Raw genomic sequence first — 25097 nt, 5'->3', positions numbered from 1 at the left:
TTGCCTGTGGAGAGCGAGGGCTGACGCCCCCAGCCTGCGTTACGTGCGACCACCGTGCACCAGCGGCCTCCTGATTTCGAATATATTAACCACAGCTGCATACGGAGCCCTGCTGTGGGCTTCCCTGACCCCGTGGGGAGTACCGTTCAGGCTTCTCTTATGAGACCTGTAGGCATCCAGAACTCCCAAATGACGTTGCCTTTGTGGTGACTTCTGCAGACCACCCTGAGTAGCGTGCTCTTTAGAGAGAGCGCTCATCGGTCATGATTTAAGCTAACTGTGATGCAGACGTACCAGCGCTCTACACCTCTGTTGTCGAGCAGATCACACCGGTTGGACTAACTGGTGAATAACACGAGGGGTTCTCAGGCAGCAGAGCGAGCCTGAGCTTTTTCTTGTTGTTGAATCTGTTGGTTAGTCCTCTAACAACCTACCCCAAAGTTTTTGTTTTCATAAGCAGTTTGCCAAATTAAGCTTGTACAGTCAGTGAAGGAGTACAGTCTTGTCTTCCTCTTCCATTCCTGACTGTTGATTCTTGCTTCTCTTTGTGCCAGCACCATTTGTGTGGTCCTGAGGTAGACGGAATCAAACTGAAATTAACAGTCAAGTATATATACTCCTCAGCTACAGCAGCATGGCCTGTCCGTTCCCTAACATTTGGACAGAGGAAGGAGGGAGAGGAAAGCAGAAGTGCACCCAGACTGACTTGGAGTGACTTAAACTGCTTGTGAACACACCTTCTTCCCCATCCATCTGCCAAGTTAGCAGTTCGTAGTCACGAGGCTAAATGTTTTGTAAATTGTCTATATGTGAAATTGTCATAGAGGTTTCTCTAGGCTTGCTTACTAGCTAGAACAGTGCGCTTTTCCAGAGGCTTAAGTCCATGTTTTCTAGAAGGTGTTGAGTTTAAAAGACTAAATGGAATTGGTGATGTGCTTTGAAGGTGATGAACAAAACTTAATTTTGCTATGATAAACACTTGATGTCAAGTTCAGATGGGGAGGTTTTAAGTAGAGTTAGAATTAGACACAGAAAGAGAAAATATTTTAAGTCTTTTTTTGAGGAAGCCATCTTAAGCTTTACTTCCCCTGTCATGTCTGTTTCTCCCTCCTCCATTAAAAGTTCTTATTCAGTGCTTGGAAAAAATATCATTAATAATAGTGTCTTTTTTTCCTTTTTTTTTTTTTTTTCTCCCCAAACTGGAAGAAGAGTTGGTACATGATTTCCTGCAGAACAAGACTCAAAAAATATTGAATTCCTATCCTAAAATTAAATTCCTATTCCTAAAGGTGATAATCTTCAGGGAACTAGCATCTATGTTAATACATCCTGACAATAGATATTTTTACCTGCAGAGGGAAGGTTGTGCTACTCATATTCCAAATAAAAACAGTCAGAAACAATAATTTGAGGAGAAATTATACCAGTCTTACTTTGATGAGAGAATGAAAGTCAGGGTTTTGATTCTTTCAATGTTAAGAAGGCCTGTATATTTGTGGTGGGTTACTGGAGACTCGGTGATGGTCAGGAGTTACGCCAGTGGGAGATGGTAAGGGTAAGTAGGGCATATGACACCTTCTGCTTATTACCAGAAACTTGATGCAAAAATTTGGACATTTAATATTTTATTTTTTGAAGAACTGGGGTTCTCCCTGAGCTTTTGTCTCAGATCCTTCCCCCCTTCCCTCTTAGACCCCCTTCTGACACGTTACTGTCCATTGTTTAGTCTGGTCCTTCTAAGGGCAGCGAAAAGTAATCTGACTTCAGAAAAATTCTGGTCCAAATGTGTCCGATAGGAGCTTTCAGCTGGTAATAAATAACATAATAGGGAGTGATCTTGCTTGTTTGTTTTTCACATTCTCTTCTGATCTGAAAAAAATGTTTCAGTTTGTGGCAGGGCAACCCGATCCACGGTGATCATTTTTTCCTTTAGATTTCCAGCTATCCTCTCATCAGGAGGCTGTTAGTGCTAAATCCCTTATTTGTATATTTAAAATAGTCCACTTCCTGTTTTCTTAAAGATAAACATAGCATACGGGATTCTCAGGTCACAAAGAATACTTAAAATTAATTTATAATGGTGGAAGATAGACCTCACAGTATCTCGTGTGAGTGTATCAGTGAAAGAACATTAGCTTAATCTTTGTTAATGCTGTGACGCTTGGATTAATATAACTTCTCTTTCTGTGAGAAATAATAAAGGGTTGAGACGTTTTGGAAATCAGTAGATGTTACACTTGCATTTCAGAATTCAGGAATTTCTAATGGAATATGTGTTTTGCTGCACTGCTTATTGAAGATAGATGATGCTGTAATATTAAACGAATGTTGCCCAAATTCAATCTCTAAACTCAAGAGATAATATATAATTTTATTTTTTTTTTCCTTCCACAAATATTGAAGTGCTTTTAAAACGTAGCAATAATTTTATGTTTCCTATTTCATATCTTCATAAGGTTGTTGTGCTAGCTGGGCATCAAAGAAAATAGTGAAGTACATTGGCATAAGTAACACCACATTATAGTTTAAAGATTGGACTATGATATGTACCAATGCATTGCTGTCTGGAACAGAGATGGAGAGGGAGAAAAAAATTCCACTTGAAGTAATTTCCCTTTTGTGGATGCAGACTCATTCTGAGGTGTCCTTGCAGAACTTTATACTGACAGTCTGCGTGCATTTACCTACAGGACATGATTTGGATAGATTTGTGATGTTTGTGTCTTCTTTGTGGAAATGTCATGCCTATTTTCTGCTATGTTGGACAGGTTAGAAGACATTTAAATTTGGATTCATTGCTTTACTTACAGATTACTAATACAGCTTTTACATTCCTAAAAATCACGGAGTACAAAAGATGATGTTGCCTGATGATGGACAGTGTTATGTACGTGGGCTGGAATGTGAGAAGTCTATTCTTGATCCATTGTGGAATGGGCTGTTGGGGCTGTTGTTTTAACCATGTTCCCTGGAATAATTTAACATTAATTTCCAGAAAGTATTAGTGTGGACGCTAGATGTCTGTCTGCAGTAAATCAGATTTTATTTGTTGGTAATTCTTTGGCTGTTGAGCTGATATTCTGATTTTGGTTTACTTTGCCTCATGGTAGCCAAAATGTATGGATTGCTGTTAAACAAACTTCATGGTATTAAAATAAATCTCTTACTGATTTCATACGTTGACTTTTCTTGGGCAAACCAGTGTATATATTTCCACGTATACACTTACTGGTGTGGGGCGATTCAGGTTTTTAAAGGCAAGTGACCTGAATGGGTTACTTTATATTCCATATAGTGAGGAAAAATCTGTTTTGATGACAGCGTAATAATAGTGTATCAATGAAAAAGAGGTACGTGTATATCCCCCGAGGAAAGATGTTTTTTCTCCATTGGTAATATATATGGCATTAGTAGTGCCTAGATAGCAGCTCAGGTGCTAGTCGGTCATCTTTTAATGCGGGGAAGGCTGGTTTTTGCTAGGGAATATACACACATAGAGACGTTTGTCTCCCTTCAGTGTCACTGATTTCAGTTCAGTGAAGTAAGTAGACTTTTAAGTACAGTTTTGCATTAAAATAGAGAACAATCTTACCTGTTTCTGACTGGAAAAACTTGTTGTGCAACAGCACTTAACTGAATATTTGCAATGGTGCAATAAAATCTTAATTACGGCCTGACAATAACTATCAAACATAGCATCTATTATGTGGCATAAAAATCTTTCATGATCCTTAAGCTGGTCCGATGGAGTTGCTCTATGTGTGAGCAGTGTATTTACTCAGTTGGATTTCTAAGGAAGCAAATCAGTTTTTGTTGTTTTGTGAAAGAAATGTCAGGAGAAAAAAAAAAATGGCAGCAAGCTTCGGGTGCTGCCCTCCACGCGGCTTCGGATACAGTTCCAGGTCTTTGCTGCCTACTGCTTTAGCTGTATCTACATGTCCTCATGCTGCTTGTTCAGAATAAAACTGGAAGAAAAAAAAAACACAACACATACTGAAATACCGGAATGCCATCTGCAAACGCCCCGTGTTTACAAGACAGCTCCTTGGTTTCAAAGGAAGCGCAGCGTCTTGCCTTTTACCTGGCGGTTTGTCCTCCCGCAGCTGCTGTGCCCGCTGACCCATCTCCCAGCCCAGCACCCGAAGGAGGCTGTGGGCACGTGCCGATGGCTCAGAAGGGCCTCTGCAGACCTTGTAGCCAGGTGTGCCGCTGCTGGCAGCGGTGATGTGCAGCGTTCCTGCTGCGAAAGCAAAGACAAGAGTGGGCAGAGCAGTCCCACGGTACTGCAGGAAGATCAGGGCTCTGGGCCGTGTGTTTCAGGATTTCTCTCTCACTCATTATCTTCCTAAGCTTGGGGAAAAAAAAACCACCACCACTGCTTGTTGTTGGTCATGAAAGTAATTAATAACAGTTTCATTGAGGTATGTCACTGACAGCGTAACCCGTGGATTTGGCAGGCACATGGGTGCTTTACTGGTGGGCACTGCAAGAAAGCCATGTTGGCCCGGGGACCTGGTGGGATGCCTCCCCTTGAACTCAGAGCAGAGTAAGGTTTCATGTGGGCAGCAACAGTAAAAGTGTTGAGATGCAGTAGACCTGGATAGACTATTTTTCTCTTTCACTTCAGTAATCCTAAGTGTTACTTCTGGAAAAGAGGCTAAAAAAAAAAATGAAGGTTTTAGTATAAGAGGCTTAAAGACTTTAATAAATAACTGGGCTTTACAGAATAGCTTCAGCACATTTGAAAGCAGTGAATATAGTCTGATATCACCTGTGCAACTTTAAAAAAAAAAAAAAAAAAAAAAAAGTACTCCCTGTTCCTGGGTATGTCAGACAGTTTTGTGGAATCGTAGCCAGGATCTTTCCTTAAATAGCCCCTCCCTGGAAATGGCTGCCATTAGTCACAGGCTCAGCCAGCTGAAGATGTTTTGGAAACAGGTGCAGCAATGAGTAGCCAAAGAAGCTCTAGCATTCTGGGTAATTAAATGAGATAAAAGGTATGAACCAAGCACTTAGTGTTCTTCAGCACATGGACTTTTGAAAGGTAGCCTTGTTGAATGCTAGCTGCTAGCATACGCTGTTTGTACAGCACTAAGATGGAATTTTTATTTTCTGCGTAGCACACTTGTATCTAAGAGATGTTAAAGCTATTCAAAATTATGCAGCACTTGATAATTCTCTTTTTAAACTTGCCTTCAAGTGGTTAATTATTTTTCTTTTTTTAGCGTCTGTGTTACTTTTAATGAATGCGTTCTTGGTTTGCTACAGGTATTTCACCGATGGAAAGTTCTTGAAAGGATTTTCAAGTAGTAGGAGTTAGTTGGACTGGAAAAGCTTGCACCTCTGATTTGGGTATTGCTTTGTTGGTTAGATCTAGTTTCTTTTTAAAACCCCCAGCCTCCTCTCACGAGCCCAAAGCATGAATACTGAACTCCTTGCATTTAGATGGAGAACTTCCTCTGTCTGGAAGACAAATGCTGTTGTGGGGAGGTTAATATTTTAGTTATATCCCCTTTTACCCGTGTAAAATTGCACTGAGTTACATATTTCTTCTGAAGAAAGACACGGACTTGACACTTATTTCTATTGGTACAGGTAGAGTGGGATGTGCAGGTAACTTGTATGGCTTTGTACTTCCTGAAGCCATACCACAGACCTTGGCAGGTGGATCTGAAAGAATCATTTGATTTTCCAGTAGAAGGCTCTTGTACTTACCGAATTTACCACTTTTTTTTTTTTTTTTTTTTTTTTTTTCTTAAGGTAAGAACCACTTGAAAGACCACTGGTACTGATACAGGTCATAGCCTCCATGGAAGGTTTAAGCCAGTGTTTTGTCCGGATTGCCTGAAATGCATGTAGGATGTGGTCAGTTTATTTGGGAACGTTTTTGAGACTCAAAATCAACTTGCTGCACTCTGAACTGACATGGATGCAGAAATAAATTCTCATCCCATTATAATTAGTGCATTTAAAGAGCTGTAGGAAGCGTGTGCTGCATGCAAGGCTGTGGATAGGTCCCTGGGTAGTTCTTGTTTCAGCTGGGTGATCACACAACTGACCACTGGTGGAACAAGCATTACTGAGACGTGTGGAGAAACGTTTCACTATTTGCTCGTCTGGCTGTTGGAATTGGTTGTGTTGAGGAGGTCTGTGCCTTGAGCGCGTGCCAGGACAACCCTTTAAGAAGCAAAGGATATAGTAGCTATTAAGGAGGCTACAAACTGGGGAAGGGAATGCAAAAGTTAGATTTGAGATATTTTTGATTCTTTCCTTAGACTCACATAGGAAGGGAAGTTTGAAATACAAATAATTTGATTCATTTGGAGGAGTTAATCTGTTGGAGGTTATTTTTATTTTTTTCCTTCCTCCTCTGCTCTCTTTCAGTGTTCATAGAGTTCGTTTTCTTCAATTGCATGAAAATAAATAAATAGTGGGTTGAGTTAAAACTTACTTAACAGTTTGAGGAACCATCCTTCTGAACCTTCTGAAAGAAAATTGCACTGTAAAAAAATAATTGTCTGTACTTTTATGGCAAAATACTGTGCTAGTGAAAACAGTTTGCTCAGTAGAATATTCTGCCACAGCAAGGCTGTTTGAACATCACCCACAGTAGCTGAGTCAGAAGTTGATCTGAATTATGGGTTGCTTTGTGCTGTGAGGAGGCACTGGGATTTCTTTGGGGATAACTTCAGGTTCACTTGTTCCTTCTCTTGGGACATTTGCGGTGTTGTGCAGAGATGCCTGTGTGATGTGGAAATGGCCTAGCTGTCGGAGTACAAGCTCAGCAGGGGTTATAACTTGCCGTATTTTTTTTTAGGTAAAGTACTTTACTAATTTCCATGCTGCCCCAGGTAAGCTACTTCGCATGCCCAGATGAGTTGACACATCCATATTCTGCAAGGCTGTGAATATGCCAACAGTGGCTCAATAAATGCTGGTTTAAAAAAAACAAAACAAAAAACAACACCAATAGACCTAACAGAAAATAATTCTTTGTTCTTCCAGGCTCCGAGAGCTGGTTATGTATGTACAGAGCTGTGCTCTTAACTGATCCACTGACCGGGAGCTCACCCAACCATTTTTTAAGAGCAGCAGGCTAAACTTGATTTGGATGTGTCAGTGCTGCTAGGGCACTTCTGAACAGTGCAAGTACGTGTGTAGTATGCTCAGATTTCACTTCTCTTCAACACTGCTTGTGCCTAGCTCCAAAAGTTGTCTTCTGAGGGTCTTAAAGCAGTGGTTTTCAACCAGTCGTCTGCGGGTGCCTGGTGTTTTGCTGAAGATGTGTGAAGATCTGTTCTGATCTGCGAAGATCTAGCTAGGTCTGTTAGCTATTCAGGAGCCTCTAGCTCTCTTAGAATTTGGGATCAAAATCAGTACATAGAAAAGTTAGAAAAACCTTTGCCTAATGCAACTGTCCTTTTGTAAATGCATTTAATTGCGTGTATTTACTTTTCCCTTTTGTCTGCATACAGAGTCATAGGTACCTTAAATCTCTGTGTGTTTTCTTCCCCTCCTCTTTGTTGCTCAGAGAGGAAGCTGAGGAATCATTTGACTGTTCTGAAAGATGTAATATCTTCCTTATAGATGCACGTACTTGCATTGTAGCAGGGCTTACAGGCAGTTCAGGTGGGGTAGAGCGTACTCCAAACATTGTAAAAAGATGGATGCGATCTCTGCGGTACTAAGCTTAAAGTATTACTGATGTTTTCTGTATGTGTGGTTAGTGCATGCTGATAGTGTATGCTGTTAGTGTCTTAACTAATGTGGTTTTAAATGAAATAATCGTTTATCAGAAAAATAACTCTTTATAGGAAGCTTGGAGAGAAAAATCAATGTTTCTTCAGTGTAGAAGGGGAAAAAAACAGCATAGGAAAGAATGGTCTGCAGAAGACACTGAAAAATAAATCTGGAGTGTACCACACGGAATACCTGGAATCATTAGTTAAAATATCAGAGGAAGGCTTCTGCAGCATGCGTTACACCGCAAGCTCTGGAGATCTGTGGAAATCTTTCTATTGAAAAAGCATTTTTGAAATTTAAGGTCTTGTAGTAATGTACTGAACCTGGGACAGAAATAACTGAAGCAGCGCTTGTTTGGACAGCAGGAATGTGCCATAGGCATATAATTGTCTAGTGATGTGAATGTTTTCCCCCCAGCTAGAATTAGGGGAAGAAGGAACAGGCGTTTTGTTGCTTGCACAGTCTCTCATGTCCTGTTTCTGACGGATCCAAGGATCCTGCGTGTTAATGGGATGTGAAAATAGGCGTGTTTTGGGGAAACTGGCTAGTGAAGTCTTCACTTTGGGATGGAGGGAAGGATTGCTGTCCTGAGCTTGCAAAGCTTGTGGTACAGATACACCTGTAAAGAATAATGCTTTTAATATCCACGTGCCAAAACTTGCACTACAAAAGTAATAGTGGTCAGGGTGCTGTTTGTTTATATACTTCCCCCAAAAGGTATGTATTTTAGTGTCTAGAAAATCAGCCATTATCTGCAGTTCTTTAAAAGGTTTATTTTGTTGGCTTATTTGCCTTTGAATTTCATCCCAGTTTCACTCTGTTAATGGCTTCAAAGGTCCAATTGTGGCAAAGGGAATTCCAGAAAAGCCAAATATAAGAGCGAAATATTTTTTAAGCCAAACTATTATGCTCTTTGTGCGTGTATTAGTTGTTTACCCAAACAAGATGCACTTTTTTAGCTCTTGGGTAACTTTTCCCTCTGGATACTAAAGCAGAATAGGTTGCTGAGTAGGGGCTAGCTCAGCAGTGAGGATCCCTCAAAATGTTCCAAATGAGGATTCAGTTACACTGAAACTTAAGGAAAAGCCTACAGATCAGGGTATATCTAGTTGAATTCAGAGATCTTCCAAAGTAAATGGAAAAATACTTGAATTTGGCTGTTCTGCAAACTGTAATTCTTAAAAGTTATTGCTGGTGCTGAGCTAGAAGAGAAGACTGGGCTGTGTCTGCCAGATCTGCTGGAGCCAGCGAGGAAATTTGAGGGCAGTTCTGCAGAGCTGCTCAGTGGAAAGCCAAGCAGAGACTGGTCCGTGTGTCCTCACGTGCATCTTCAGGTACCACAGCATGTGTCTGGTTGGCCTTATACTTTGTCTTAGGTGCAAACCAACTGTTTGGGGGGAGAAAAGGAAGCAAAAATTAAGCTGGTGGAGAGAGTAACTTTTTCCTGTAGTTAAGATGTCTTTGTGCCGCTTTTGGTGTTACATAGTCTGAAATGGGGACTTAACTAAATATACCTCCACCAAGTCTGAACTCTCTGGAAAAAACTGGGTGCAGGAACTGTGATGGATTGGATTATTTGTAGTGATACTTAATCTTTCTTCAGTTGTTTTCTTTTTTTTAATATCAGTGTCAGGCATGGGCTACCTCTCTGAAGGGGAGAGAGGAAGTGTGTTCCTGTGACCGTAGCATGTCTGGGAGTGCGTATGCTGGGTCATACAGTGCTCGTGGGCTCCCTGGGGTAGATCCCTGCAGAACCCAGGAGACAACCAAAGGAATATATTTTCTCCAATTTTGATCTCTTTGTCATTATGGAGGTAAGCTGAAACCGAGGCTTTCTGGATCCAGCACGCTTTGGTGGCTGCCGTGGCTGTTAAAGCTCAGTGCAAGTAAGCTTTATTCTTCCCTGTGCAAGGCGGTGGCTTGTTTAGATGCTTGTCCAGTGGTATGGTTCTGGAGAGTTTTCTTGGTCTTTTGTAAGTCTCTGCTTCGTAAATGTCTTAAAGATTGTCTCAACGCTGGTCATCGTCTTGGTAGTGCTCTGTAGTCCAATCATTAAATTTCATACCCCCAGATGTTATTTTTAACACGACTGATCCTGTCTGTAAGCTGAATTTAGTCAAGTTCCTATTTTGTGGGAAATTCTAATTAAAAAAAAAATCATTTTGAAATCAGTTCTCAGTTTATTTTGGACTTCTTATTTTACAAAAACAGATTATTAAAAAATATTTTGTTTGGTTTTATAATATGGTGATAATGGTACTTGCTAGTTCCATATTTTATATATATATACACACGCATATATACATATAAAAGAATCAGCACTCAGTCTGTTCCCACAGACTGTCCAGTTGGATCGATATTTTTCATCTGAAAAAATGTTTCACTGGAAAAGCTAATACCTGCTTTGTTTGCAAATAGTGTGCAATGGATGTAAAACTTAACATAAACTGTTTTTTTGAGTGCCATCCAAGTAGATTAGACTTTGAATACAAACTTGCGTTTGACCTTGCATGTACTCCAGTACTGAAGTGCTTTCAGACAGTTTAAAGCCACTTCAGGAGTTCAGTGGAGATGTTGGACTGAAAGCTGTTTGTAGATGCCCAAGTCTCTGACTTGCACAGAGGAATGAAAACTAGTTTAGTGGAATTATCTGAGGAAGAGTTTGGTAGCTTGATTATCTAGTTATTTAAAATAAAAAAAATCAAGTCATGTGGTACATGTCTGAAGCCACTAGGTGAATGAAGAAAAAGACATTTAATTTTTCTAGGGGGGAAAAAAATAAATCTGGTGTGCAATGATTCAACTCAGAGTGGTAGAAAACTGTAGCTTAGCAAAAGTAATGGCAACAAGTCACTATCGTATCTTTTGGGTTGGTGGTCATTTTGTACTCTTCAAGTTTTGTATGAACTACTACAAGAACGACCCTTGGCGGTAGGTAATGCCTGTCATCAACTTTGAATGCTTAAAAACATTTTGGTTTTGGTGGTTACTTTTTTTTCCCCATTCCTCCTCAGGTAGACGGAGATCTTAAAATTTATCCTTGCCTTTGTGACTTTAGGAATAAAGGACTGAATTGGTTTTATGAAGCTGGTTTTCTGACTTCGTGTAATGACCACAACTGCATCCTCATGATGGTCCATTTAGCAGGAACAAGCAAGAGAATGAACATAGCTTGCTTTCAGAACAGTTCTGTTGCATTCGATTTCTAGCATGAAGAAGCCACATCCTTTATAAGGACAGAACTGGCACAAAACCCTATAAGTTTTTAGAAAATTCCTATCAGTTCTGTGACATTCAGGACTGTTGTGATGCTTTACTTGCTTTTGCTCATACAGTTCTACAGGAGAGTAAATCATGTTTCGCTTCTTATACAGGTAGTTGTGTACTTCGGGTTGCAAATACAGCAGCAACTGTGTATGTTAGTCATTACTCACTTAAAATCAGATTCCTTTTTCTGTAATAGCCCCCATTTCTCTTCTCTCCCGTGTTTAACTAAAGGGCCTAGTCTGTGCTTTTAACAGATAAAGCATTATGAATATTGCCATTTTAGAAATCTAATAAGTAACTGTATTAAGTACAAGCTATGTTACCACTTTTTTGGGTAAGTATTAAGGAGAATGCATTATGAAATTCTAATCCATTATAATGGGATGCCTTCGAGGCTAAGAAACCACAGCTGTAATAGCCACAAGATTGCAGGATTTCAGAGCAATGAATGTGAGGACAAGGCAGCCAGCTTTGGCCTAGTTAATTTGTTGAGAGGAAGTGGGGACTGACTGCAACAGCTCAGCTTTTAAAACTGAAGAAGCGAACAGATTGCTGCTCAGCAGAGTTGTGTATAGTGTATTTTTAAAATTAGTATTGTGATAAGTAAGTTGAGCTCTAAACAGATGAAACCATGTGCATGCTTCCTGTCTGTCTGAGACATCACACAAGTGCCCGGGGGAGGAAGGATGAGTTTTGATACACATCAGCACGTATCAGAAGTGGTAAAGCTGGTATTTCTTTTGCTAGAAAAGGATAGAATGGTTTTTCCTGATCTCTTTGATTGGCTATTTCGTACGTAGTGTAAATTACACAATCTTTAAAAGCACAGAGAACACTTCAGAAGCCCTTCCTGTTCTGTAGCTGCCTTTATCACAATGTCTTAATTACAGGAGTTTTTTGATGAGTCAGAATTTGACTGTCAATAACTATAGCCAGATTAGGTTTAGTCTGAACTACTAATTTGAGCTTCACTTTTGCATTCTTTCAGCATATATTTAGTAAGACTTTATTCTGTGTCTTCGAGGCTTTAAGTCTTTATTTCATCCCTTACGATCTCTTCAAGTACCTAGCTACACAAATTATTAACTTCCTCTTTTAAACCTAAAAGCCCTGTTCATCCTGCAGCCATGGGATTTCATAATGCTCCAGACTGCAAGATTAAAGAACCTTCCAGTGTCACTTCTCTCCTGTGCCATGAAAGAGTGGCCAGGCACTACAGGCTGAATTTGGCGAAGGACTGTAGCTGGATAACACGTGGGTGTTTGATGCTTCGAAGTAAGAGGCAGGGCTCTGCAGAAGCCTCCTCTGTTACAGTGAACGTGGGCAGAAAGACGACTGGTCAGGTACAGGACTGCATGAAGCAGGCGAGCACCTTTCAGGTGCTTAGCACAAGACCCATCTGCAAGCACTCACGACTCCTTTGGGCATCCCATTTCCTTCAAGGTGGCTGCACCCAGGGTTTGCTGCACTCCAAATCCAGTGCAGGAACAAACTGTGTGCTGCATTGAGCAAGCCAAGGTCCTGGGGGTATAGAGTCCAGACCTTTGCACTAGTCACCTTTTAGCCTGAGGTCTTAGTGTCTGGGGTTGAAGACAGCCAACAGGCTCGGCTGGGGAGCCATCAAGTCAGCACACTTGCTGGAGTTGCATGGCACTATATGTGCCACATTAACAGTTCGCTGCTATTGAAAATGGAACGTGCTGCATCCTCTTTCCTCCTCCCCTCGGGGGCAGTTCTGGGGAAGACAATAGCCAAAAATAAATGGAATGTGAGGCAATACCACAGCCTTGCCAAAAAGGCAAATGTCATGCTGGAAAGTAAAAATACCATTTGCAAACTAGCTTCTCTTGCTTTCAGTTAGGCCATACCTGGAACACTGCACCTGGTTCTGAGCACAGGACTTGAGGTAAGATGGGAGCTAATTTAAACAGGCTTCAGAGGAAAGCAGTTAGAAATACTGGGTGCCTAAAAAATGCAGCTCCTAATTAAAATGTACACAAGAACTTTTTTTTTTTTCCTTTTAGAGATCAGATTACTCTAAGGAGGTGTATCTTTAAATATGAAAGCTGCAAAGAAAGCAGAAGCATGCTGGCCTCCATATGCAGTATTGATAAGAAAAAAAAATAAGGGTGGCAGAGAAAATATAGCTGATCTTACGGAAATAATAAGCAGTGGAATATACAGCCTACAGAGAGTATGGAATATTCACTCCTGAGTTTAAGAATAGATTTGACAGACATCTGTTATGAATAATACAGTTAAAATTATCCTGCCAAGAGGAATGGCCTTGATAACCTTTTATGTGTAATTAAGTTTTTCTTGTTACCAAGGATCTCATCTGTCTGAATTTAGTCTCCAGTAAATTGGTTAGATTAAGTTATTGTAGTCTCACTGTAGGTATTTTTTCAACTCGTTTTGTTCCTGAATGTCCTGTCCCTGGCTGGCAGTCTGACATCAGCTGACAAGGCGGCAGTTGAGGGAACATGAACATCCCCCCTATAATTTCTTGTGTTGCTGTATGGTATTAGCCAACTGCACACCAGAACCTACCGAAAGCATGGTGGTATAAAGTGGCTATCTGCTACAGACACGTTTTCTGTTGATCACAGGTTTGCATTTGTGCATAGCTTCCATGTGTGGATCTGTAACTTACCAGATAGTCTTTAGGACTGATTGATTAATCAGTAGGAAAGATGTGCCATATCTTCACTTTGTTTCCTATTTATATTTTTAGTTTCGCGTTGGTTGACAGTTGCATGTAGCTTTGACACTACTTCTGATACTTGTTTGACATCCTCCTAGTTAGCAAGAATGGCAACACCAAAATTGAAATGCTACATGTGAATTTTCACCTAAGTAATGTGTAATTCTGTGACAGTTTTACTTTTTAGTGTGATATTAAGAAAAAATGCTTTATACTGCTTTGCAGATCAGCTACAGTCATGATCTGTACAAGCTGCGTTTCATGTCAGTATAGAATAGCATCTTAAAATAAATGCATAGGATTTGAGAACATAATTTTATCAAAATATCTTTAAACATTGCAAATCTAAGGAAACCACAGCTGTAGTTAGTGCCTTGACTTGGATCAATGTTCTAGAAATTTGAATTAGTACATGTCATTCCTTCAACTTTGCCTTTCTGTTCTAATCTACGAATAAAAATAAATCCCCTTATCCTCTCCCCAGCCCCCCCTCTTTGCCAATGATTAGTTTAGGAAGAATTGTTCTAAGCATGGAAATAAACCAAGGCAAGACATTTTCTTTTGTGTTTGAAGAAAAGGCAGCCATGGTTTATGGCCTTTTTTTTTTTTTTTTTAAGGCTCTGTTTTTCAACTTGGTATGCATTTGTGCAAAGTTTTGGGCAACAAAATATTTCAGAAGTAAATGATAATAAACAGACACTTAATATAGTACAGTTTCAGTGGGGCGTTGGGGAGGAAGCAACATTCTTAGATAAGGATCTGATTTTAATTTCTATTTGCCATTCCTGTTCCTGCCATCAGATTCATTATTATTTTATCGGAAAGCATTGCCATCTTTTCTCTCAACCAAAATGACAGCATTTTTGTTATCTCAGATAGGTTTGCTGTAGAATACAAACTATTCCTTCCACCCTTACAGATTTCACTGTTTTGTATACTGTTGCACTGAATTTTTAAGAACTAACTTATTAAAAAGAAAACAATAATTAAATTGTCTTTGATTGGAACTAGAAATATTGCCAAAGAATTATCAAATTGTTTTAGAAATGGTGTGTTTTTAATTGATTTTATTGACTGTTGATTTTTTCAGGCTCCACGTAGTTCTATATTAGTCGCTTCATTATGTTGCTTGGGAACAACCTGGACTAGTTTGTTTGATTAAACTATCAAGTCTTTGTTCCAGTCGATTTGGAACACAAGCATATCATTAGCTTCTCTTCTTTTCAGTCCTTTGAAACATCCCAAGTTTTCCGCACTTTAAGCAGCATTTCTAGACAGATTTGTGGCACGCTTTTAAAACTGAGGCAAGTTACCCAGATCTAATAATGTAAATAATTCTCCTAAGCATTATCTGAAGCTTTTAACTCTTAGTTGGAAAAAAGAGTGTTTGTCAAGAAAGCGATTGACTTACTTATATTCAAATGTAAAACATACATCAAGGGCTACGTTATTACTAAATTATTTTACCATCTAATAACATGTAATATATATATATATATATATTTCCTGAAATTCATCATATTTAATACCTTTTGATTCTTGTGCTAAAACACATGAAATCAGAACAGTCATTGAAGTATCAGTCATTGAAGTATCAGTGACTAAAAGAGAAGTCTTCTTTTGAGAACTTCCTTTTAGAAGTTGGTTATTACTTTTTTCATCCTTACATATGCAGAAACAACACTCAGACTTCACTTGGACATACAGAAGTTGTAAAAAACATGTCAGACCAAAATTAGTGAAGTTGCACCATTTGCAGTACTGCACTCTAATGCTAAGTAGTTTGAATATTTAGTTAAACCTTACAGAGAATTGCAATCTGGTAGCTATGGCGATGATTGACTTGAAAAAAGATTTTAGATTCAGCAGGATAAACAGTGGGAGCACACACTCAAAATGTCTTTCCTTCATGTGGTCTTTTGGCAATGCAGAGCAAGAGAAGAGACCTACATGAGGAATTTAAAAGAAGTGGGATTAGTTTTGGAGAGTACAATTGGATCTGGAGTATTTGATTAAATAAAACATTCTTATAGAGTGATATGCTATACTGATGGGGAAAAAATGAATACAGATTTCCATTCTAATGTCTCAAAGTACTGTATAAACATCAAATCCCTACTCCCCTTTGGGTAAGATATGCATGAGCCACATTTTGCAGACTGGAAAGCTGGTATGTACCTGCTGGGTTGCATGGATGTGGAGGAAGTCTGTGGGCAAGTTGGAAACAGAATCAGAATTCAATTCTTACTTTTTTTTTTTTTTTTAGGCATAGTCATCTTTATGGAATTGCTGTTCAGAATAAAATGATAATTTAAAGTTTGTGTTTGGAAATGACACTACTCATTAAATTTCTGGATGGAGAATGTAGTTGCTCTTTGGGTATAATTAGGATAGAATGATTTTTGAATCCTTTTCTTTGAAATATTTTTCATTTTCTGTGTTGAGTTATTTGTACAATTCTATACCAATTTAGCAGAGTTTAAAAAAAGTAATAGGGTTACTAGTTCCATAGAAATCTAACTTTACACAAATTAATACAGAATACTCATTTTGCATTTAAGACAGATATATTAAAAGGGAATATTGCCTGTTACTGGACTGAACCTCTTGGTTTGGGTCTCTCGGCCCTTCATGATCTTAGTATTTGTAAGTCTTTTCTGCATAGCTCATTTTGATTTGGAGAAGAAAATCAGCTTTTGTGTCTTTTCAAGTCTTTGAGAACTGCGACTAAGTTAGGTGTGGAACTAATGTAACTGGATACTTAGAAATAAAGGAAATCTCCCCTTTGCACTTGGAAAGAAAACTAAAGCTATCAGAAGTTGGTTTATAACTTCTAGACATCTGGCCACTAGCTTCCGTTAACTTCCACTTTAGTAAATAAAAATATGAAAAAAACTGTCTGCCACAGTTGTGTTATGTCTGCTTATGAGACTGGTGAGGTGTTATTTGAAACTTCCTGTAGATTTTCAATTGAAACAGGTTTCGCTACAAAAAGCCTCTCTGCTCCTCTCCTTTGAATTGAGAAGTGTTCAGATTGATCTTGATGTTCCTATCCTAATTTTGATTTGCCACCACGACATTGATAGCATTGAGTAGTTTTCTTCATAAACCTCGTAATTCCTAGTTTGGTCTTAGAGCTGTACAGCAACAACAAAACAACAAAAAAAATGAAGCTGAAATCCGTCAGCCAGAAGTAGATTTGCCTAAAACCCTGTCTTCCCCTTGTGCTTTCAGGTAATAGCCTTTCCATTTAAAAGAACAGCACTGCCGTTCATTCTGTGCTGTAGCTTGCAAGTTTCCAGAAAAATTAATCCTGCTTCCTGTTGCAGTGCTTTTTTTTTTTTTTTAGTCTCCTTGGCTTCAGTCTTTTTTTTTTTTTTAGATGTTGCATTCCTCGCTGAGCAGTTACGTGCCTCAGTAACAGGTTTTTATGGAAAGCTTTTTAGAATTTTTCAGAAATGTGTTGCTCTGAGGAGAGGAGGAATGTATTTGAAATCAACTTAGGTTATCTGCCAAATTGAGTACGTTAAATGTGGCACAGTAATAGGTTTTTCCTGAGTGGCTGCTGTGATGAAGTTGACTGTCCTCCCAACCACAACAGGTTGAGTTTGTAATTAAGAATGCAACTTTTTGCTCACATTCCAGGATTTTGGTTATTTAAGAGCCTGATCCTGCAGTGTGTGGGCAGGTTTCTGCTACGGGGTGGAACTTAAGGCAGTTTGAAAATATTTAAGCAAATAATAGCAATAATCTTTAGTGAAGTACTTTAGTAAGTGGGGAGAAAGTGTTTTAATGGTTTGTGTTTTTTTTCCCTTTTTCCATTAAAATGTATCTTCAAAAATTGTCTGTGTGATGCTGGATTTACCCTTGTTTCCCCCCAAATGCTGCTCTTCTGAAATCTGAGATTTTTCAAGCCTTCGTTGTCCCCAGACTTTCTGACCCCTTGTTGGACTGGCTCGAGGGTGCTGCTAATTCTGCAGGACGGAACAGGGGTTTGTCAGCAGCCACGTGAAGCTCTGGCCATTCAGGAGAAGCTTTAGGGATCTGGCTGGATTTCGCTCTGAAGTAGCGGGGTATTACTGCTTGGTTGGTAATGCTGCTTGGGGGGGCTGTGGCTGATGGGAGTTGGAACAGTGGCGTGTGATGCTGGCTAACAGGGTGCTGCCCTCCGCAATTAGGGCAGGTACACCATCAGAGGGAACTTCGTAGAAAAAAGTATTTCCACTGTTTCTCTTGCTTAATATGAACAAGGAGGAAAAAATAGTGTTTTTTTAAACTAAAGAATCAATTTGGGTTCCTGGCAGGGGAGAAGGCCTAGAATCTTCAACAGGCTTTCTGTAAACCTTGGTCATCAAAAACAAACATGTTAGATTTCCATTTGAAAGCTAAAACCAGTCATTACTTTTTAGTAGTTTGTGGTTTTTTACTTCCTCGAAAATGTTTCATTCGTTTCCTGATGTGGGAGCTCGGTGAAGTGGCTAGACCCTGCCTTTTGAGTGTTTAACCCAAGATGCAATCCTGGCTTTTTGCAAACTTTCCCTGTCAGAGAGACAAAAGGGGAAGGTAGAGGCCCAGCTTTCTCTTGGCATATTAATCTGCAAGCAGTCCTGCAGGCTTTCCTCCCGAGCGTGTCGGCTGTGTTTCTAGATTGAATGCTTAATCTTGTTTTCATGTGGTTTGCTTGGAACATCCTGTGTGCAGTGCAGAGGAATACAGATTAGGTGATAGAAATAATGCATTCGCACACGGTGTATTAGAAGCACTTAGAGGACAATGTAAAGCAGCTTTATCGGCTGCTGCATGGCCTGCCAGACCTCACGGAGGAATTGCAGCGCAGTCACACAGCACGGCTGAAGGAGGTGTGGGGATGATTTCATCCCACGTAGACGGAAAACACCGAAACGTCCAACCCAGCCCTGGAACAGCCTTGAGGGGTAGGTAAAAGCACGGAGCCGGCACTTGAACGGCTGACAGCCAGAATTGTATCGGGAATTGCTCTGCAGGAGGCTGGGTATCCGCTCACCCCCGGGGCCGCCTCACGGGGCCGGGCCGAGCGCGGCGGCGAGCCCCCGGCCACCCGCCGCGGGCCGCCAGAAACTTCTGGCAGCTTCTTGGCGCCGGCCCCTCCTCTCGGCGCCGCTCTGCAAGCCACCTCCTGCCGGCCCCTCGGCGGCTCCGGGATGCCCGGGATGCTGCTGGGGCCGAGCCTCGCCTCTCGGGGCGGCCTCTGCGCCATCCCCTGATGGAGGTGGCCGCGGTGGTCTCAGGGTGCCCCTGGTAGGAGGCTGCCGGCGTGAGAAGAGGTGGCTCGCCTCGAGGATGGCCAAGTGGCAGCACGGGTGAGGTGGAACGGCTGCCAGGCTGTGCCCGTCGCTGGCTGCGTGTCGAGTTGGCGTTCCCTGTCATGCATCACAGCGTGCCGCTTGTTTCAGTTTCCCATTTTCAGCTGGTACCCTCAACCAGAATGAGGGAAATCTTCTGAAAAGCCCACTTAGGTGATTTAGGGGAAAAATCATTTAGTACAGCTTCCAGTGGAATGCTAAAATCACAGAACACGTTCCTAGGAGCATCCATTAAAGATATCCGATGGCAATTGGATACTTTAAAATGTCTAAGTGATTCATAGTGGTTAATAAAGAAGTGTATTTCACCGGTATAAATATTCATGTCAAAGCCACTCCGATACTGTATTTCTAGTAAACGTACCTACAGTGGTTAAGCAAATGGTCCATATGCTTGGCATTCCTCACAATTACTCTATTTACAGTGCTAAATATTAACTAATGCCAGTGAAAGGAGTTAACCATTGTGAAAGTAGCTTCGGGAGACTTAAACCAAGGATCAGAATTAACTTCTGGGGGAGCAACAGAGATCAATTCCTGCAGATGTTTGTTCTTCACATGACTGTTCTTTTTGGAAGAAGCTTTTAAAAGTAAGGCAGAATAATGATGAATTAATCGCTAGTTGTATTGATTAATCTCTTCATAAAAAAGAAATTGAAATCCTATTTTGAAGTTTGTTGATAATTGCGAGTTGCCTGTTTCTTATCCATAGACTTACAAACAGTCAAAGGACTGGAGCTTCAAAATGTCTCACTTCTCTTTTTATTTTTTTTAATTAAGATTCAGTGTTAGTGAAGAAAAGGCATTTTTTATTTTCCATAAGCTAAACCTAACATTATGATTCAGTTCTCGAGATCATCCTTGAGATCATTTGTTGGGCTGTATTGGGGGGCATAGACTGGTACTGACACAAGCAGCTCTAGCAGTCTGTGTTTGTAGGAGATTTCTAGCTACAAGCGTGCTTGGAGCTGTCTGTCTTAAAATCTTTCTATGAAGTTTAGAAGATAACTGACATGAAAGATTATCGGCATCATAGTGTTGAAGAGTTTCCTCACTAAGGAATGGGGAGATCAGGAGGATGCTCCCCTCTTACAGCTTTACTAACTTTGCAGGAGAATCTGACTGTTTGCCACTGTTCAGATTTATGTTGTGTGAAACAGTCAATTGATCTACTGAGAGCACTAAGCAAAATCAAGTTTATCACCATCTGAGTCCCTGTCTCAGCATCCTTCCAAGTGGAGTAAGTAAAGCATTTCAGCCTGCCTTGAAGGCAAGTACTACGTTTGCACTGTTACAGAAGCAAGAAGGAAATGAATTTCTGAATCTCAGCATTGTTAACAGCTACCTACTTAATCTCAGTTGAATTTTATTGTTACTAAATCTGTAATAGAAATGGATATGTGTTCATGGATATACTGCTCTAGTGCAGTCAAGCATGCATGCGGAGAGGGAGAAGGGGGGCTGGGATTCATTAGAGCATTCATGTTTCTGATCTTGACGGGGTATATTGGTGACAATCTTCTAGTATTCCGCAATATATTTTATTACCTGAAAATGAGTGTTAGACTTGAATGAAGAGCCAAGGTAAAATGTTATTAGTATGGAGTTAACATTGTAGCAGCTCATGTCACTCAATTTCAAGTTTTGCAAAAGTTACAGATCTTGAGCCCTACATTGAAGCATCCAGGTGCCTAATTGCCTGCCTGTGCTTGTGTCCTATCAGAGCTGGAAACAGCCAGGGGGAGCTACCTGCTGTTGGGTGCAAACACCTAGGAACATGCACAGCCTCAACAGCAGTGCGGGGAGCTGTAGAGGACTGTGGTATCTCCATATTCTTCCTGTGGAGAGCCTGGATGTGCCAGAGTTGTCTCTTGTAAGCTGTCCCAAGTCTTTAGGGGTGCAGAGATACCCTGTGGGCTTAAGCAAGGGCCTAGATCTCTCTTCACTGTTCTCATTTGGGGCTGCATGGAGGCCTGCAGCTCTTGGACATGTAGCTCATTGCTATCGCTCATCTACCCTGTCTTCTGACCCAGCTTCTACAAAGTGATTCAGAGAGGTGGTTCTGCTACCTCCTCCCCCAGATGATGCTACGAGAGGTTGGGTGAGAGGAAAGGGACCTCCTCTGAAGGAACAGAGCCTTCCTGAGCCTACTCATGCTAATCAGACTCTTGTTCTACCCCTGTCCCTGGAACATTTATTTTCCTCCTCCTGTTTCCCTATTTGGATGTTACCTGTTCCTCCTGTTGCTCGTTGCAGAACCTATTGCTTTGTCTGGGCCCTTCACTGTTGTTGTGCATTTATTCTATCATCATTCTCCTGCTGTACTCTGTCCCTCAGGACATGCTCCTGGCAAGCATCCATCCATATAATTTACTTTATGCAAGAGTTTTAATAAAAAAAAAAAAAGTCTCTCCAGAAATGCTCTACTTACATCAGGTTCATTTTTCATTAGCATATAAGAGAAATAAAACAAGCGCCAGTGTCTTCAAGAGATGCCTGAAATCTTGAGGCAATTGCAGGAGAAGGTGGAAATGCTTGGTTGGCCTTCACCAGCCCAGCAGGGCTGGCTGGCTGCTGCACTGCTGGTGCTGCAGAGGTTGGAGGTTTATGCGGTGACTTGTTGCAGACAGCCGTGGTGTCAGATTTTGATATTTATGGTAACCGTTGCATGAGTTTAGTGCTGCACTCTGTGTTTCTACTGCTGGGATACACATATGCTGTCAGGTGAAGTTTTATGGAGCTGTTTTGTAACACTGTCCACAAAAGCTAGCGTGACGATGATAGCTGTATTGCCAGTGGCCAGCAATTAAAAAACAGTTGCTTTCCTTTCTGTTCCAGGCCATTGATGAGCCTCCCTATCTCACAGTGGGCACCGATGTGAGTGCTAAGTATCGAGGAGCCTTCTGTGAAGCCAAGATCAAGACAGCAAAAAGACTTGTCAAAGTCAAGGTATGTGGTTTTCCTGCAAATAATTTTGGGGAAAGAAGTAATGTATTTTCCAACTAGTCCTTTTCTTGGACTGTCAGCGCAGCCTCTACAATAACAATAAGTGTATTTTTGTGGGGTTGGGAGGGATTCCCCCACACCTTTCCCCATGCAATTAGATACGTTATGTTTCCTTCACTGCTCTGTCATCTGTTTGCCATCAGGATCTGTGGCCTTCAGTGCCATAGGCTGACTTTAAAGTAGTTGCTGTAAAACGACAAATGTAGGTTTATGCATGGAACAATGTCTTTGGGAAATAGATAAAGCTTCTCAAAAGTACGTTTAATATGGTTTCTTTTACTTCAGGAGCTCAGGTCACTGCAGTTTTGCAGCGGCAACTAGATAATGCTTCAGGAATAAGATGAAGTCCTGCTGTCTTTCAACAAAGACTTGGCATAATAAGTCCTATGGAATAGTAAGCAGGGAATCTTACCTAATCTTTACAGTTTCTAGTTAATGACTGACTGAATCAATATAAGCCACATGCAGTAGAATAAAAATTGTGGGGAGGGAATGTAAGAGATGTTTTAACACCCATTGGGACTTTAAAGTTGTTTGTCTGATTGTTTGTAGTTTGTTTATTTAGGAATATTAAAAATGTTTTAGCTTGTTTTTATTTCGCAGTAAGTCCACACTGTAAAGAGGCCCTAGATTTCAGTTTGGATAGCGTTGCCCTAAAAGCTTCTAATTTGGGAGCAGGTACTATTTTTCTGTTTCACCTCTTAACCTTATACAGAGATATATCAAGGCAAGGATCAAAAGTACTTATAAAAAAGAAATTATATTGTTGCTCTGAACAGACTTATACTGGCAGAGTATTTTTCTTATCTTCTGTAAAAAGAAGTGAAAAATGTGTGCCTGTGAGTGGAGGTAACATGGTATAGAAGAGTCTCTATTATAAATTGTCGTGCAGGGCTTGAACCTGCCCTCATGCTATGGCCAATTTTGCCTATACTATGTATAAGGGCACACTATCTCCAAAAGCCCTGATGGGAAGGATATTGTCACTGATGTGATGATTAATGTTGACTGTAATGGGAAGGTGCCAGTCTTAAATCTGACGCCTTTAAAAAGCCTTTAGAGCAAATGAGTGGTCTTCTCATTTCATTAGTCATAGCTATTACCAGCATGAGCTGGTTTATGTTTTACAGCACCATTGAATTTAAGCTATTAAGTACTGGTATTTAGGTGTGAAGTGTCAGTATTTAAGTACAGGAGTAGTGTTGTGACCAGATCAGTGAAGTCCTAACTACTACCAGCTCTTTAAGAGGACTTTTAGCCCACCTTAGATGGCCACTTGCACTGTAGTGGTGTCCATTGAGAAATATTTTTGTATGGATTTACTTGCAGCTTGGTGACTGCAATGTCTTGCAGCAAGATCTTGCAGAGTAACTGAATTTTCAGTCCGAATTGCTTGTGGAAACTGTGTCTAAAGTCTTGCAGGAGGTAGAAGAGAGAGAGAGAGGGAGTCTTCACTATCTGTTACTGCATAACTTAGGGCAATTAAGCACCCGTAGAGTTACTCCTTTGTAGAGTAATGTGTGTTGTGGTGTCATGGTTTGTGTTTTGGTGTGTGTTTTTTTGTTGTTTTGTCTGAGTACAGTATCAATATCTTCTTATTCTGATTGTCTTCCACCACTAGTGCATCATCCCTAAACTTAACAGTGACCCCTTAATTTTTCCTCTTTCTGGAGGGTGCAAGCTTTCTCCGATATTAGGTCTAAGCAGAATTCTTATTGTCAACTGTACATTTTAATTTTGATAGTTTACCTGCTACATTTATTTTCCACTTGTTTAACAGACTTTTTCCTGGCCCCCACACATCATATGCCTTAGTCTCCTTTATATTAGGAGCTTCCTCTTAGTTGCCAAAAATTCAGCTTACTTCATAAGAGAAATTTTAGTTTGACCCTTTCATTTAAGCTTCAAAAATAGTTGCTCTGAGAAAGAAGGGTGGCAACGTTTGTTTTTTTTTTTTTTTTCAGTATCAAGCTCTGTCATCTTCAGGGAAGTAAAATACATTTAATTACTTCACCTTTTATCTGCTTTCTTCATCTGTCAAGTACTGCTTCTTGCAGTATTTTCAGGGATGCCCTCATAATGACTTTTCCATCAGTGACATAATTTAGTAACTTTATTCAATGCAACTCAAGTGCCCTGTGTTTAACACTTCAATGCCATACTTCACACTTACCTGGTAAAGAATTTTATGTTATACAATGTATCTTCATTACACGCATTGCCATGTAAAGGAGTAAAACAGAGTTGCCTGGACTCGTGAAAAGTTTTGAGGACGCTACAAATTTGACTAAAGAGCACAACTTTTGGTGTTACTGGTAGGCTACTCCCTCTTCATAGGATCAATTATAGCTTCTCTTAGTTATTTAAACCAGTTTATTTTGACAGTGTACTCTAAAACACAATTAGCACCATCATCTACACCCACCAGTTGTATTTGGGCACCCTGCACAGAAGTTTCAGAAGAAACTGTTTTCAGTGTCTGTCTTCATGAAATAGAAAGTATCAGAGCATCTGCTCTGTAGAGCCTTACCAGGACCTCCATTTAAGGATGGTGAAGAAAAAGGAAATTCCAACTGAATCTAAACAGCTTGATGATCTGCTGGTCAGATCTGATTTCTGCTAATACCCAGTAAATTTTTTCTTTAATTTTTAAAAATATGTTTGGAGGTCTCAGGAACTGAAAACTGTTGGTATCAAAATCTCCTGAAAAAGAGGCAGATTGCCAATGAACCTTTTAAAAAGAGAAAATGTTCAGGAATACACAATAGTAAAGTCATGTGTTCTCCTTTCTTTTGTAGTACACTGTGGCTGACTCATGGTTTTGGATAGAGTTTCTTTATGCTGTGAAATACATTAATTACAGAAAGTTAATTAAATCAGTTACCTCTAAATCAGAATTGATACACTGTTTGTTTCGTCTGAGTGATCACAGGTGTCAGATTATTTTACATCTAAACTTTGAACTTTTGATTTCTAAATAAATCCCCATCAGGCTGAAGTTCAGAAGGTTGGCCCTTGCTCTATTAATCCTTGTC

At 40.2% G+C, this 25097-nt stretch overlaps 1 protein-coding gene across 1 annotated transcript in view; it reads left to right on the top strand.

Annotated features, from left to right (window-relative positions):
- The window catches only part of ARID4B (AT-rich interaction domain 4B), an 85974-nt gene that overhangs the window by 6631 nt on the left and 54246 nt on the right, over positions 1-25097 (top strand). Inside the window, exon 3 of the mRNA XM_032183902.1 lies at positions 21895-22005. Within this exon, the coding sequence (XP_032039793.1) occupies positions 21895-22005 (111 nt within the window). The remainder of the gene's footprint in view (positions 1-21894; positions 22006-25097) is intronic.

Source organism: Aythya fuligula, chromosome 3 (assembly GCF_009819795.1).
Source record: "Aythya fuligula isolate bAytFul2 chromosome 3, bAytFul2.pri, whole genome shotgun sequence".
NCBI classification, from domain to species: domain Eukaryota; kingdom Metazoa; phylum Chordata; class Aves; order Anseriformes; family Anatidae; genus Aythya; species Aythya fuligula.
Note: the sequence above shows the minus strand (reverse complement) of the source record. Positions and strands in the feature narration are given on the sequence as shown.